The sequence below is a fragment of the Lacerta agilis genome, chromosome 12 (genome assembly GCF_009819535.1).
Source record: "Lacerta agilis isolate rLacAgi1 chromosome 12, rLacAgi1.pri, whole genome shotgun sequence".
In the NCBI taxonomy this organism is placed as follows: domain Eukaryota; kingdom Metazoa; phylum Chordata; class Lepidosauria; order Squamata; family Lacertidae; genus Lacerta; species Lacerta agilis.
In genome coordinates this window covers 37,865,760-37,879,894 of record NC_046323.1, presented here as the reverse complement: position 1 = coordinate 37,879,894, position 14,135 = coordinate 37,865,760, and the positions used below count along the sequence as shown (strand labels likewise).

General features: G+C 43.3%; 2 protein-coding genes across 4 annotated transcripts in view; one reads left to right on the top strand and one right to left on the bottom strand.

Annotated features, from left to right (window-relative positions):
• The window catches only part of WAC (WW domain containing adaptor with coiled-coil), a 45,805-nt gene extending 37,018 nt beyond the window's left edge, over positions 1-8,787 (bottom strand). Inside the window, exons 1-3 of one of the 3 annotated variants that reach the window (XM_033165752.1) lie at positions 8,384-8,787; positions 8,210-8,246; positions 6,348-6,543 (exon numbers count right to left, since the gene is read on the bottom strand). In XM_033165752.1, coding sequence (XP_033021643.1) covers positions 6,348-6,543; positions 8,210-8,246; positions 8,384-8,424 — 274 coding nt within the window. In that variant the 5' untranslated portion in view covers positions 8,425-8,787. The remainder of the gene's footprint in view (positions 1-6,347; positions 6,544-8,209; positions 8,247-8,383) is intronic. The other 2 variants (XM_033165753.1, XM_033165751.1) reach the window with 2 other exon arrangements.
• A 564-nt stretch (positions 8,788-9,351) lies between these two features.
• LOC117055856 (Sjoegren syndrome nuclear autoantigen 1 homolog) lies at positions 9,352-12,239 on the top strand. The gene is made up of 2 exons (XM_033165754.1): positions 9,352-9,454; positions 11,631-12,239. The coding sequence occupies exon 2, from the start codon at positions 11,703-11,705 to the stop codon at positions 12,084-12,086; it is 384 nt and encodes a 127-aa protein (XP_033021645.1). The 5' UTR covers positions 9,352-9,454; positions 11,631-11,702; the 3' UTR covers positions 12,087-12,239.
• Positions 12,240-14,135: the final 1,896 nt, after the last annotated feature.

Genomic DNA, 14,135 nt, shown 5'->3' with positions numbered 1-14,135 from the left:
TATTACTTTAAACATATGGGGACTGCCGTGGAAGCCAATTAGTTGAATTTCAATTTGGTTTTGAGCCTTAAAATCCACGAGATGGTCCAGCAAAACTTAGGGAACACCTTTTATAATATGAAACTTCTCCGGGATCAAGCCTGTAAACATCCTAACCAAATTTATATTTTATATATTGTTCTCTCGGTGTGTTTAATAACTGGTAGGTTTAATGATGGTTTGGACATTATAATAGTTTTTACTACATTACATGTTTAATCTCTGGAAGCTGTCTATTTTAATTTTATAGAAAAACAATGCATCCCTACTTCTGTCTGATATAAAATGGCACAGATCAATGTTTTGCCTAAGCAACAAATTGGCAGCTAGGGAATGCATTGTAAGGGATATTATTTGAAATTGTCCTTAAGTATACTCAATACTCATACTCTTTTTGCACTGAAGAAAATACTGCTGCTGATCCAAAAACCTTGAAGAATGTGCTGCTATATCCACTGCTATACTTGCCTATATGACCTAAAATGTGATTAGCAGCATCCACTCTGAAAGTACTCATCACCAGAATGCTTCTCTCTCTAAACAAGTGCTCTCTCACTGCTTTTCTCTCTAAACCATCATATCTGATGGACCAGTAACAATGGACCAGTAACCATCATATTTGATGGACCAGTAACAATCATTAGCTAGTGCAACAGCACTGCATCCAACACATGTGCCTGCCAGATACAAGGTTTTCACATAGAAGCTTGTTTTTACTCATGGATCAATACACACACACACCCCTTTACGATATTCAACAGCTACACATCATTTTTAATATAAATGATATGAGTTTCAAAACATGAGATTAAAAACCAAACTTGGCATGAGCAGAGATTGCTTCTGCTCTTGCATTGGGGTGAGGGTCAAAAATACATTCCAATAACAGCCCTCCATACATTTTGGGCTATTGCTCTAGGATGGGCTTCTGAACTTTGTAAGAGGCTTTTTATGGGTGTGGATGGCTGCTGCTTGAAAGTAGTCCTATAAAGTTGCCAGGCATATACAGATAACTTGAACCTGGAATCTGGCCTTGGGACAAAGTATAAAGAAATAATTTTCAAGAGGTCTACATCATTTTCCAAGATTAAGCAAAAATGTTAAGATCAATGGCACAAAAAGGCATTGAGGCTTAATATTTCCACATTAATAATTTGTGCAGTAAGAGGGGGAGGGAAGCTAGATTGAGAATATTAGCTGTGTCATAAACTGAATCCTGAGTTTAAGAACTCTAATTCTAAAAGTTAAGCTTACAGAAGAGCAATCTCTATGATTCAAACCTTTTAGCCTCTACATGATAAATTTCTACAAAACTAAATTTGCCCAACAGAATTAATTGATCTGATTTACAGAAAGCAAATGCTACATCTAGTTTGCTGGCAGAATAAAAATACAAATAGCCCAACAAGTATTAATTTTGTCTATTTTGTTTGGTCTGTGCTTATTGGCGATTATTTATGTCAATATAAATTTATGAAGATTACATTTGTCTTTGTTTTATAATTTCATTAATACTTGGTATTTAGTTTTAAATAATTTTTAAAGGATGGATTTAACTGAAGACAATATATTTTTCTTTATATGTTTATATAATCCATTTTAAAAATAAATTCAACTAAAGCCAAAATCGAAAAATATCTGACAGCTAAATCCTAAACATGTCTACTCTTACAAATAAGTTCTAACAAGTTCAATGGATATAAAATTAGACTTAATTCATTAAAGTGCAAATGAAGATTAGAACAGCCATGTTAAACAACTTAACATTTCAAAGGATGACTTCCAGATTTATCAAATTTTCCTGCCTACTATTATACCTACCATTCTGTTCTAAATAAATTGTGTTAGGAATTATGAAAAATTAAATCTAGCATTCAGCCTGGACACTGCGATTCAGCTCCGAGGGCCTTCTGGCAGTTCCCTCACTGCAAAAAGTGAGGTAACAGGGAACCAGGAAGAGGGCCTTCTCGATAGTCGCACCTGCCCTGGGGAACACACTCCCATCAGATGTCAAGGAAATAAACAACTATCTTACTTTTAGAAGACATCTGAAGGTCTGTATACATCTGACACTGTATAGTAAGTTTTTAATGTTTAATGTCTTAGTGTGTTTTAATTTGTTGGAAGCTGCAGAGGGTGGCTGGGGTAACCCAGTCAGGTGGGCGGCAAGCAAGCAGACAGACAAATTAAATTAAATAATTATCATCATCAGGAAGCTAATCCACTAGGAAACCGCCCCATGATCAGGCATTCAATTAGTGTCTCTTGTGTTTTTATATCACACAGAACTTTCAGGGACCCCACAAAGGTCTCCAAGAGGCAGTAACATCAAAGTCCTGCTTTTTTACACCCAACATGGTCACATACAAAGCTTCACACTCATTCCTGACAGAGAGGAAACATGCAAGAGCCCACTTAGGTACTACTGCACAACCAAATGGATCACTATACAGTGGTGCCTCGCTAGACGAAAATAATTCGTTCTGCGAGTGTCTTCGTAGAGCGATTTTTTCGTCTTGCGAAGCACCAATGCAAACCGCTAGCGAGTTTTTCGTCTAGCGAGGCATTCGTCTAGCGCAGTGTTTTTCAACCTTTTTTGGGCAAAGGCACACTTGTTTCATGAAAAAAATCACGAGGCACACCACCATTAGAAAATGTTAAAAAATTTAACTCTGTGCCTATATTGACTATATATAAAGTAATTCTCTTGAATTTTTCAATTTTTCCCACGGCACACCAGGCAACATCTCGCGGCACACTAGTGTGCCGCGGAACAGTGGTTGAAAAACACTGGTCTAGCGGGGCACCACTGTACTTCTGGAGGGGCTGTTCAACCTAACAGCTTCTGCTACCTCCCCCCAATTTTCATATTTTCAAGTTTACACCCACCTACCCAGTATGTTCATTCCAAGTTCTAGCCAAGGAAAGGCATTTTCAAGAACGACGTGCCCCCCGCTCCAGGTACAAAGTGATCATACTAGTATCTCAGTTTCAAAATGGGGTTTAAGATTAAGAGCAAGCCCTCTGAATTGTAAGCAACTGAAGCTGAGGCCTCAAGTTATTTTCTGGAAAGGATGAATACCCCCAAGATTAAAATTATTCTACTATTTTTTAAATGACAAGCACACATTTACTACCTTTGACTTTACTTCCAAGCAAATTGGTCAAGATGATCTGTATTAATTTCTACATGGACTATGGGAGCAAAATGATTCCCACAGTGGTACTATATACAATGGTGACTGTCCATTGATTGAAGGGATCCATCGGCAGAACAGGGAGGAAAGTAATTTTTGGTGTCCTCCTAAATCTGCTCCAGAGTTCCACAACTCTCTAAAAATTGTCTCCCTCCCCATTCTACTGATGCTAGTAGAGTCACAATTGCATACCATCCTTTAAGAATGAAGCTCCCCACAGAAACATTATTGACGTACACATAATTTGACACGGTACTAAGATACTGGCAAATATAACACATTACCTTATATTTTAATACGGCTACCCCTATTTTCTAACCAAGGATGAACAAGTCACTGATATTGTGAATGAAGAATCCATGCAAGCCTAAACATCTAATACCTTGAAGCATGTGTCCATGACGCAGGTGCATTTAAAAGGTAAATACTGGAGATGTGGATCATCTCTGTGTACCTCCAAAATTATGAGTCAAAAGGGGGTGATTTATGTGACTTTTCACATTCCCAAGTCAAATTGCACTGTTAATGCGTTCTGAGTCAGATGACGGACTCCCTAAAGTCTCAAATCACTTTGTGGATTCAGTTGCCCTTAAAGCACTGCATTTTTAAAGTGCATGTTATTATTTTTTTTAAGTAAAGCCAAGCTGACTAGAGAAACACACTGAGCTCAGATGGGGAGGGGGGCAAGGAGAATCTTTCAATTTGAAGAAGAGGTCTTGATTTTAATCACAATTAATTATTTTCCAGAGCACACCAATTTGGGGAAAAATGTTTAAGAAAGCATTAAAAACTGCTGCTCATTTCAATCTATGCTGTTTATTTAAACCTATGCTATTTTTCCCCCAATGCTAACACCCCTTCTCTATGCAAGTCAATGGTTATGTCACAAAAGAAAAGGCTGTATCCCAAAAAAATCATTGATGGGGGCAGAAGCCCACCCCAAATCTACCAATGACCCTAGGTGTAATAGAATCCTTTCAGGGTGATATTTTACCCACCCCAGTCATTCCTGGGGGTATTTCTCCACAACAGCTACCATGTTATGATTTCTACCATAACCACCCTAAAATAGTAAAAATCATGGCTTTGAAGGGGAATTACTGCAGCTGAAATTTGGCAGATTTCACCCACACCTAAGTGGGTAGCATGCCTGCAAATTGCAACCACACCTGGCAGAAAATAACATTTTTTTTTCTTTTAACAAACTTTTAAAATTCCTAGATGCATCTGCCTCTAAATTGGCAGTCTTAATGCACTCTGGATCCGCTCTTCAAAGTGTTTTAGAGTATCTTAGACGGTATAATAGTCAATTCAACCTACAAGTAGGAATGAACATATGAGCAGCAGATAACATTAAATAAAGGAAGATTTGAGACGAAAATGGGTGGAATAATAGATTATGCAGCCAACAAAAGACTACCTAGAATGCCATGGAGAAATGGACTGGAAAGTCCAAGGATAAGAGATAATGATGAATATTGTATGATGTATTTATAAGTTGTAACAATGCATTAAAAATATTTAAAAATCCACTCTGGAGGGGCTGCTGTGCCTGAAAATCCCATCCACTTCTGTGAAGGGGGAGGTGGTTATGGACATTTTTAGATTCCCCATAATAGTTAATAGAAAGAAAAGAGAGCTTGATTTTTTTTATCATATCCAATTTAGTTCTGAGTAACAGAATTGGCAACTTCTCAAAGCTACAGATAGAAGTTGAATTTTGTGACATATGTATGCCTCTAGTAAAAACTACTAAAGGCACATTACTCTACTATAGTGTGGCAGAAAAGCATCACAGGCCTGTAGGCAGATGCTGCCTTTACCAGATCAACAGCTTCATCACTGCTATTCCAGTACTGGAAGAAAGTCCTAACACTACCCATGAACACCACATGAAAGCCTGGGGAGCAGGGAGGAAGGGGCAAGGAGAAGGTGGGGACATGGGACATACACAATCCCATAGAGTTTCAGAAGCAACCCCATTCATTCAGCATTAGTGAGAATCTCCATTGGAGTATTGGAATGACTTTCTCTTTTTACAATCAAACTTCTTGAGATGTAGTTACACTTCATGCAGGATGACACTGTAGTTGTCCCTTCATCACATCAGCTATAGATAAGAACAGGATTTGGGCTGTCAATTACAACCTTCAAAGTGTAGTGGCGAATATGAAATATAACTGAACCTGAAAAGTTTCTTCTTCTATAGCACTAGGATGCAGCCATTATCAGAGCATTTAACTATAACAATATGATAGCTGTGTGACAGTAGGGATATCCTACATGATAATTTGTCAAAAACAAAAACCTCCTCACTGTCCCAAGAAACTTAAATGCTGATTTGTAATAGCCTTAGCATGAAAGAAAATGCTTCATGTAATTACTGTTATTTCTATACTTGCAAATCTCAACTAACCACATAATAGGTTTTATTACAATAACATGGTATATAAATTTTGTTTAATAAAACCAAGACACAAGAACTGTGTTAACTCACTGCATTAAGAATTTGTTTTATATGTTGTTTACTTCACTAATTGTTCACTTTATTTTATTCATAACATTTGTATCCCTATCTTTTGTCATACAGCTCCTTGCAGAGTATTTATGGTAAACCCCATTACCTTCAGAATTTCCCTGAATGCAAGGTTTGGCTGTGTGAGACGTGTAACTTCCCTAAACCATCCAGCAAGCTTTAAGCTTGACTAAGGGTATCTGAAGCCAGATACCTCCAGTACAGGGCCATTACACTACACTGTCTCTCTTGTAAACTGTACTTATAGGGAAGATTTTATATCAGGCACATTAAGGCCTGCCTTCCAAAAGACACAGTATCACTTCCTTCAAACACCACCATGCTAGATTGCACTGGAGGGCAGTTTCTACAAAAAGCCCAGGTTTATGAAGCAGTCATGACTAAACAACAAAAGCAGCCACGTTTCCCTAAAGCCCCCTAACACAGGGATACAGAACCTGTGGCAGTGTTGTGAATGAACTGAAATAATGGTGAAGTAAATTCTTCACCTCAATGAATGTGCTTTGTTTTGGTGCAAGATTTATTTCAATTACTAGCAGTATTTTGAACACAAATCAGTTAAAAGTTTAACTCACCACCATCCCTTTCTCTAACTCTGTGAGTATGCATGCTTTTAGCTTTACTGTGTCCAGTGTTGTCACCATACTTGTTTTCAGGGCTATCAGATCGCCGCAACATTTTATTTGGTGGTGAAGGGTCTGTGGTGTCTCGCATCTTGTCATGCCGGTGATCACCACCACTGGGGTGACTCTTTGATGAGTACTTAAGAGCCTGAAAGAAATAACAAGTACAGATTTCTCAAGCTGTGTTTCGAAATATTTTTTTAAAAAAACAGTTTGCCATGCAGCATGGAGAAGCTGCTGTCCAAAATAAATCAAGCCTAGAAATCCTCTTAAGTCATGAAAGTAGTTTCACAATTGTCTAGCGCCTAACTAGTGCTATGTCATTTTACAAACTTAACAGACATAATTCTGGGTTTTTCAACCCTAATTCCAATTTATTACAAACATTATATTTCCAATATTGGGATTTATTCAGAGTAGTACAATTAACACGATGCCTATCTTCAACAAAGTCAAGCTTCTTTGTGATGTGCTACATCATAACTATGTATCTTCCATTGTGTTCAGTGGGAGACTATTCTCCAATAAGTCTTAAGTACCACCTTGACTGAAACACCTTGGGCTATGCATACTGTCCAATACAGTAGAATTATTTCATATGCAGGATGTTTTTATTTATTTACTAAATGGAAAATACCTTTTACCATATACAGGTGACACTGAAAAAATCTTTAAGGCATTTGATACCAGTTTCAATAATACATCTTCTCCATCTCCCCCCTTAAAAATATATCCCACACAATCTAACCAAATAGTCAGTGTTAACCAGTGGTACCACTCATCTATGAACTGAGATTAATTGTTACACACTTTAAAGAGCTGGGAGATTTCTGGCAAAAGAATCAAAGGGTTTGATAGATTTTGTAGTAATATGAGTGGAATATGCAGCTTTGTAGCATCCACACCACCTTGTGTTATACTAAACACAACAGGGCCTTGTTCAGAACCTCTCTCCATCTGCCCCTTTTCACAAGGCTGTGTGATGAATGTTTACATTAGATGTGCAGTCACTGACTGCAGCCTCCAGTTGTCAAAGCTGCCTTTTTCATCTGATCACTCAGGTATACAAGTGTAGTGGTCAAATAACCCACTGTAAATGACCCCATTTACACCTCCAGCCCTCCTGATTCCTTTTAACACTGGGGAGATGACAAAGGGAAAGCCTCAAATGTTTCCCCCCACACTCACACCGGCCATTTCCCAAATTTATTCAGGGGTACCTTCAACATGGTCCCAATTTAAAGTTTTCTCAGTTGACAGAAAGGGTTTGTGGAACTAGAATTCCCTTCGGGCTTTACTACAAGCCCAAGGCCTAGAACCTATCCGGGCTCCTATTTCGTCTCCTACGGAATGGAAGATGGTCAGCGGCACTCGGGAAGCCTTTTCGGACTCGGGTTCCAGCCGCTTACCGCCATCCCATGGGTTTCGCTCGGCGGAAAAGAAAAAAAAAGAAAAAAAACAATGCCGCCCTCCACCTCCTGCGGCCCGCATCGGGCCTAGGCCTCTCGCTTCCTTGCCCCGCCGCCAAGCGCCTATCGCCGCCTCAGCTCGCGCTCAAGCCCTCGCGGTCGCGGGGGCAAGAGAGAGAGAGAGAGCGAGAGCCGCCGCCGCCCCCTTCCCCCCTCCCGGCCCGCCGCGCGCGGAGCAGAGCGAAGGGAAGCGGTTGGCTCCCCTCCCCCGCGGCCTGCAGCGGCGGCCGAGGCCTGCGCTCGAGTAGTTTCGCTCGCCCTCCCACAATCCAGTTACTGCCGCCGCCGCCGCCGCCGCAGGGGCCTATCGGTGTGTGGGGCTGCGGCGGGCGAAGAAGTCGGTACCTGGTAGGGCTGCGAGTCCCCCTTGCGGTCGTGACAGCTGGAAAGAGAGGAGAAAAAGACGTTACGTTAGCGAGCGACCGTTACTGGCCGTTGGTATTGAGGTGGGGGGAGGAAAGAGAGAGAGAGAAGAGAGTAAGACGGGAGGAGGGCGGAACGAGAAAGGGGGTTATTTACCCATCATTGAGTCTTTGCTTATTCCTCGCATACATTACCATCAATGCCCGGCCTGTGTGTGAGAGACTGAGGGGACCAGGAGGGCGCGGCCGGGCCACGGGCGCCGCCGAGGGGGGAGGGGGAGGCAGCGCTCCGACCGGGGACAGGGAAGAGGAGGAGGAGGGGGAGGGAGGGAGGAGGAGGCGGAGGAGGGGCGGCTCAGGCAGCTCGGCTGTGAGGGGAAGCAGCGCTCACGGGCCCATCTCCTCCTCTCCGCACCAGCGAGAAGGAGAGGCGCCCCCGCAGGACGGACACACACGCACAGCAGAGCGCCGGAGGCACAAGGCGGCGGCGTCCCCTCCGCTGCTGCCACTGGCCGCCTTCGCTCGCTCGCTCGCCCTCCGCCGCCGCCGCCAACACCTCCTCCCCCCTCCCTTCAGCTCCAGCTCCAGCTCCCAACACTACCGCCGTCCGACTACATCCGGGAAACTCGGACGCCGCCGCCTTCGCTTAACGTCGGCTGATATCGGCTCTTTCCGTCAAAGCTCCTCCCATTCCATCCAGTCCTTTTTTCTTTTTTTGAACCCACCCTCTTTCTTAAGTCTATGCCCCGCCTCCTCCGTTACGGATGCTAAGGCGCTTTCCTTCGGGAAACATCGGCCATTTCCGTCAGGCTCCGACAAGCCCTCGCCTGGTTTTTTTTTTTTTTACCCTCCCTTCTTCGCTCTCTGTTCGGTCGCTGCAGTTTCGGAAAACATCGGTAGCCTCCGTGCAGCCTGCAGCCCTCGCATTCGGGCGGCACCGGCTGTCTCCGTCACGGATCGCTATCTCCACTTCGACTATTTCCGCAAGGGGAAGGAGAAACGCCGCCACAATCAGTTATTTCCGTAGCACCCCCCCCCCCTTCTTAATCCTCCAAGAATGAGCTCCGGAAATGCGCTCGTAAAGTGGTGGATAAATTCAAGCTAGGTGGCTTGGAGTTTTAATTTCGTTCCTGTTTCAGCTGAACGACGTTCTCTGCGGAGAAACGCGCTTTGTTCCATCCCCGACAAAGCCGAAGTTACCGGAGTTATTTAGCGGGCGTTGCCGGAGGTGAGGATGGAGAACTAGAAAAAACGTAACTATGAATGGGACTTTCGTAGAATTATAGAGTTGGAAGAAGCCCGAGGGTCATAAAACAAAACGTCAGCAGAAACATTTCTGCACTGTGTGTAGATTGTAGTTTGAATCTGCAAGGAAAGCCTTCTAGGGCGAGGACACGAAAACGTCCTATTTGCATGCCTATCCAGGAGTAAAACGCATTTAGTTCAGTTATGCGTGTTCCCAGGTAGAGAATAGGTATGCTTCGCCTAGAGCCATCTGTGGCCACTTAAGGCGCGATCCTATCACGCTTGCACGAGAGTGAGCGCCTATGGACCTGAATGGGATTTACTCCAAGCTCCATCGAGCTGAAGCGGGGCATATATTTCCGAGCGAGCCTTTGCAGAAGCTACAGTCCCGTGCGGGCTTATTGAGCATGAGTTCGCCACAAGGGCTCCTTTGCTTTCAAACAACTAAGCGCCGCGCGTCCCGCGCAAAGCTTTGCTTGGGCGGGGCTGATGCCGCATCGACCTGCCAGGGCGTTTGCTTGCGGGAGTAAGGGCCGCCGCGGCCTCAATGTTCGCAGTGCGCAGCCGCGGAGGTGTTCGCTTCCCTTCCTCCGCGGTCCCCGCGCCGAGGTGCCCAGTGGCTACTGCGGGCCCCGCCCCCTCCTGGCCCCTCATCCCGAGCGATCCGCGGCAGGAAGGAGGGTGACAACGGAGCTATTCTGGGAGGCACGTGGGCGGCCGCTGGTCTATTCTCGGTTCGGGGAAGAACAGCTGCCCGCAGCGCGGAGGCGAAGCAAGAAGGGCGGGTTGCTGGGGAGGCATCTCCCCCAACTGGTGGCTCGGCGCCGCCGCCAGCGCTGCTTGCCTTTCTTTTGCAGCTTTAGCGGGAGGTTTTTTTTGGGGGGGGGGGGGAGAATAAAGGCAGCCAGCGCAAAGCTACCTTTCCTCTTTATGGATGTGCATGAAAGAGTAGCGACGTTTCCCCTCAAGCTCACATGAGGAGCTGCGTTTCCTAAAGCCAAAATTACTCTGCGCAGGCTCCTGTGCTGGAGGAACCCTCTAGCAACAAAATCTAAACTAGTACAGTCCCTGTTTGCAAGCTGAGATTGGATGAGTTTGGGGACTACGTGCACAAGAAGGGGCCTCTCCCTCGAAGGTGAGACCCCTGAGCCCTCCAGACAGAAAAGTTCTAGTAGCTGGCCTATTTCTCACTCCCCTCCTTTCCACCCCATGGTCAGAATCCTTAGGCAGCCGTTCCGGAAATTGTGGGAGAAAAGTGCCTTGGAGACTTGCTCTATTACCCTAAGTATATTTATTTAGGAGTTAAGCACTGCTGAGCTTCTACTAGTACAGGTAGCCTTAATGGTGCATTACCTTCTATTACCAGAAAATGTACAAGTTGAGCAGGCACTATAGAGGTAAAGAAGCAAATGCTTTGGCAGTCTTGGATTCTTCTCAGCACCCTCAAACCCTGCAAATCTCCCCAGAAACCTTACTTAAACTGCAGTAAATCAATCCTGGTCAGTCTGGTGCACATGTTGCTAGTGTGTTTACTGCTCTAAGCCATCCTACAGAGAGCGCCTTAATGGCCCTATCCTAGGACAAAGGGAGGAGGAAACTTTTTATTATTAACAATAATAATAAAGAAACACGAGACTCTTGTGAGAGACGCAGGGAGGGCAAGGGGAGATTAAACTTTCCTTCAATTCTTTTCCCTATTCTGTTCTTCCTCAGTGCTCCTCTTCCATGCCTATCAAGGCACATGCATTCATATAATTTCACTCCTGCATCATTCATTCATGGAATTGTGCATCTACACATTCACTTGCACACAGCACTTAAGTGCACACATAATAATAATAATAATAATAATTTATTTGTACCCTGCCCATCTGGCTGGGCTTCCCCAGCCACCCTGGGCGGCTTCCAATTACAGAGCCGTCTCAAAATACCAGCAGCTTCATAATGTCTTGGAAAAGACCATTGGCCACTTGCATATTAGAGTGGAAGAAGTTTAATGGCAAAATAGGATCCTTGGAAACTTACTCAAATGGTTTCCTTAATCACATTTTCTACAATTGCTATTGACATTTCCATTATGTATGTGCTGGTTTTAAAATGTTGCTCAAAAGCACTTAGCAATTTTTCTTTCTTTCCTCGTTTTAAATTATAAAATACAGGCAGACAGTGGTGAAATCACCTGGTGGAAGCAGGGATCATTTCCTTCTCCTCTGAAGGGCGGAGCCAGCAGGATGACTCATCAGGGGGCTGTTCTGCAAGGCTATAATAACGAACTTGTGAAACATATAGAAGACTTGTACATGCAAAGAGAAGAAGTGAGCAAGCAGATCAGGGAAGCAGAAGAGGAAAAGAACAGGATCCAGGATAAAATCGAGACATTGACAAAGCAACTGGATTGTGTGTGTGAAAACTTAGCACAGAAAAATGCTGCACAGAAGAAACTTGATGAAGTTCTTGCTGAAGCATCGTTGACTTATGAGAAGATCTTGGAAAGCTCTAGGATGCTGCTGAACGTTTTGAAAGCCGAAACGGGGAATTTAGACAAAACGATAATGCTAAATAGAAATGTGACGGGGGATATTCAAACACTTGGGCTCCAACAAACGCAGCATTAGGCTTGGTGAAAAGTTATATACAATAAATGTCACTCTTTGATCTTGTATTGGTGGGTTTTTAAAAATGTTTTTATTATATATCAGTTGTTACTTTTTATAAAGAATATCATGGAAGCAATAAACAAGTTGAAAATAAAGTTCTTTAAAACTTAACTGCTTATCCTAAGATTGTTTTAGATGCTGCAAGGACTACATGTTACAGCCAACTGACACATGATCCAAGGAGTTAGCAGCTGCTGGATCAGTGAACAGACTACTTGGGATTCAGCATACCACTGGCTGTGTTTAAGGCAACAGCGCAGCATCTACTATTTTTGGAACAGAAAGGAAAGAATTGGTTTGTAAAATGTTTGCGGTTCCAGTAATGCGTCTGAGGGCGATGTGGGCAGCATTTAGGACATAACACTTGGGTAAATCCTGCAGGGCTTTTCCACTTTTTTGTTGCAAGCTTTTACTGTGTCCCTTCACAACTGTAGTACACCAGCAACAACTCCTTCCAAAGGAGCTCCTTGGAAGACATGCCTCTCTTAGCCAGTGGGTTCTGGGGTCCCAGTCTCAAGTCATTTCAAGCTGTTGGATTACATTATCCCTGAGTGACCAAACGCACCTGTGATCTATGCAAAGTACCCAGCCCTCACCAGTGTTGAGGTATAAGCCGATGGCAAGGCGTTATATCAGCAGCTCAGAAGACAACAATGCCCCTCCTTGCGGGGAAAAACAACTCTTTGCAAAAAAGAAAGAAAAGATGATTCTAGAGGCAACAGTTGTCCTCTAACAAAGGTGTATATTGTTTGTGTACAATACAATTCACGTCATACAATGCAAAATGTTAAATATGTTTTTCAGGAGAAATACCCTGCCCATGGCAATGTGATTCTGAATTGGCCCTGCATCTTGAGTTGTTCCTTGGAGATCGAAAATTGTCCACCCCAAGAAAATAGGAATAGGATTGTCCAAGCAATTGTGGTAGCTGTCTTGGAATAACCCCACAGTGAAGTCTTGCTTAGCAAATGTGAAAGGGATGTTACTGATGCAGGAGGACAGAGTTGACATTCTTGCCTGTATTGAGAAAAGGAATGCTGTATATAAATTAAATCTTAAAATCAGTATTTGGAAAAATGTGCATGGAGGCTGCTTTGCACATGATTTGTTTTCTATGATGTGCACTGAAATCTCAAAACTGAATACCTGTTGATCATGTTTTTGAAGCCTTCAATTCCACAGTGTTTTTTAAGTGTTTTAAGAAAAATACTGAAACCAACCAATGAAAAAGATCCTTGCAAAAAACAACAACCTGATTATGCATAGATGCCATACACATTTTTTATATATAACACTAACTTTTCATAACGTATTGCAAAAAATATAAACTAAGAACCAGCCTGATTTGTAATTCACGCTTGCATGTATTATTGGGAAGACCAACTTGTAAAACACTGGGAGCGGTGTAGGGCAGGGGCGATGCAGGTAAGAAGACTGAAATGTCCACAGATCAGCATATGACAGAGTAAGGGACTTCTGGCTGACAGCTCTGAAAAAACGGAACCCGCTGGCAGCATCCCTTCTCAAGTCATTCTCAAGGTCCCAGCAACTGCAGGAAAAGCTGCTCTCCCTCCCTCCCTCCCTATCTCTATAAATACATGCCGTACATAGTATTCCAGCATGCCAAATTGCTGCTGTCTGTTATGCCTCCAAAATATTGGTAGTTGTGGGCAGCAGCTGTATAAAGAACTGCTGTCTAAAATTCCATTTTCCCTATTAGTTGTAGCTTCATTTTCTGCCTTTGAGGATGATATCTAATTCTAGTAAAATTGTGCCTGTAATAATTGATGTGCCTGATGACAGGCAGTCAGGTTGTGCATCCACAGCAGTGACCAGTGGAGGAATGACCGCTGGGAGGAGCGCAGAGAAAAGAAATTCCATGGTGCATCTGCAGCAGCAAAACCCGACACCTTCACCTGCCCCACCGACAATAAAACATGTGTCTCCCATATCTGTGACTATAGCTTCGGGCGCTGTAAGTGCTTATGAGTGCTTTTTTAAAAAAAG

Excerpts from the sequence above, each read along its gene's own strand:
- LOC117055856 (XM_033165754.1), top strand. The coding sequence starts at position 11,703 with ATGACTCATCAGGGGGCTGTTCTGCAAGGCTATAATAACGAACTTGTG.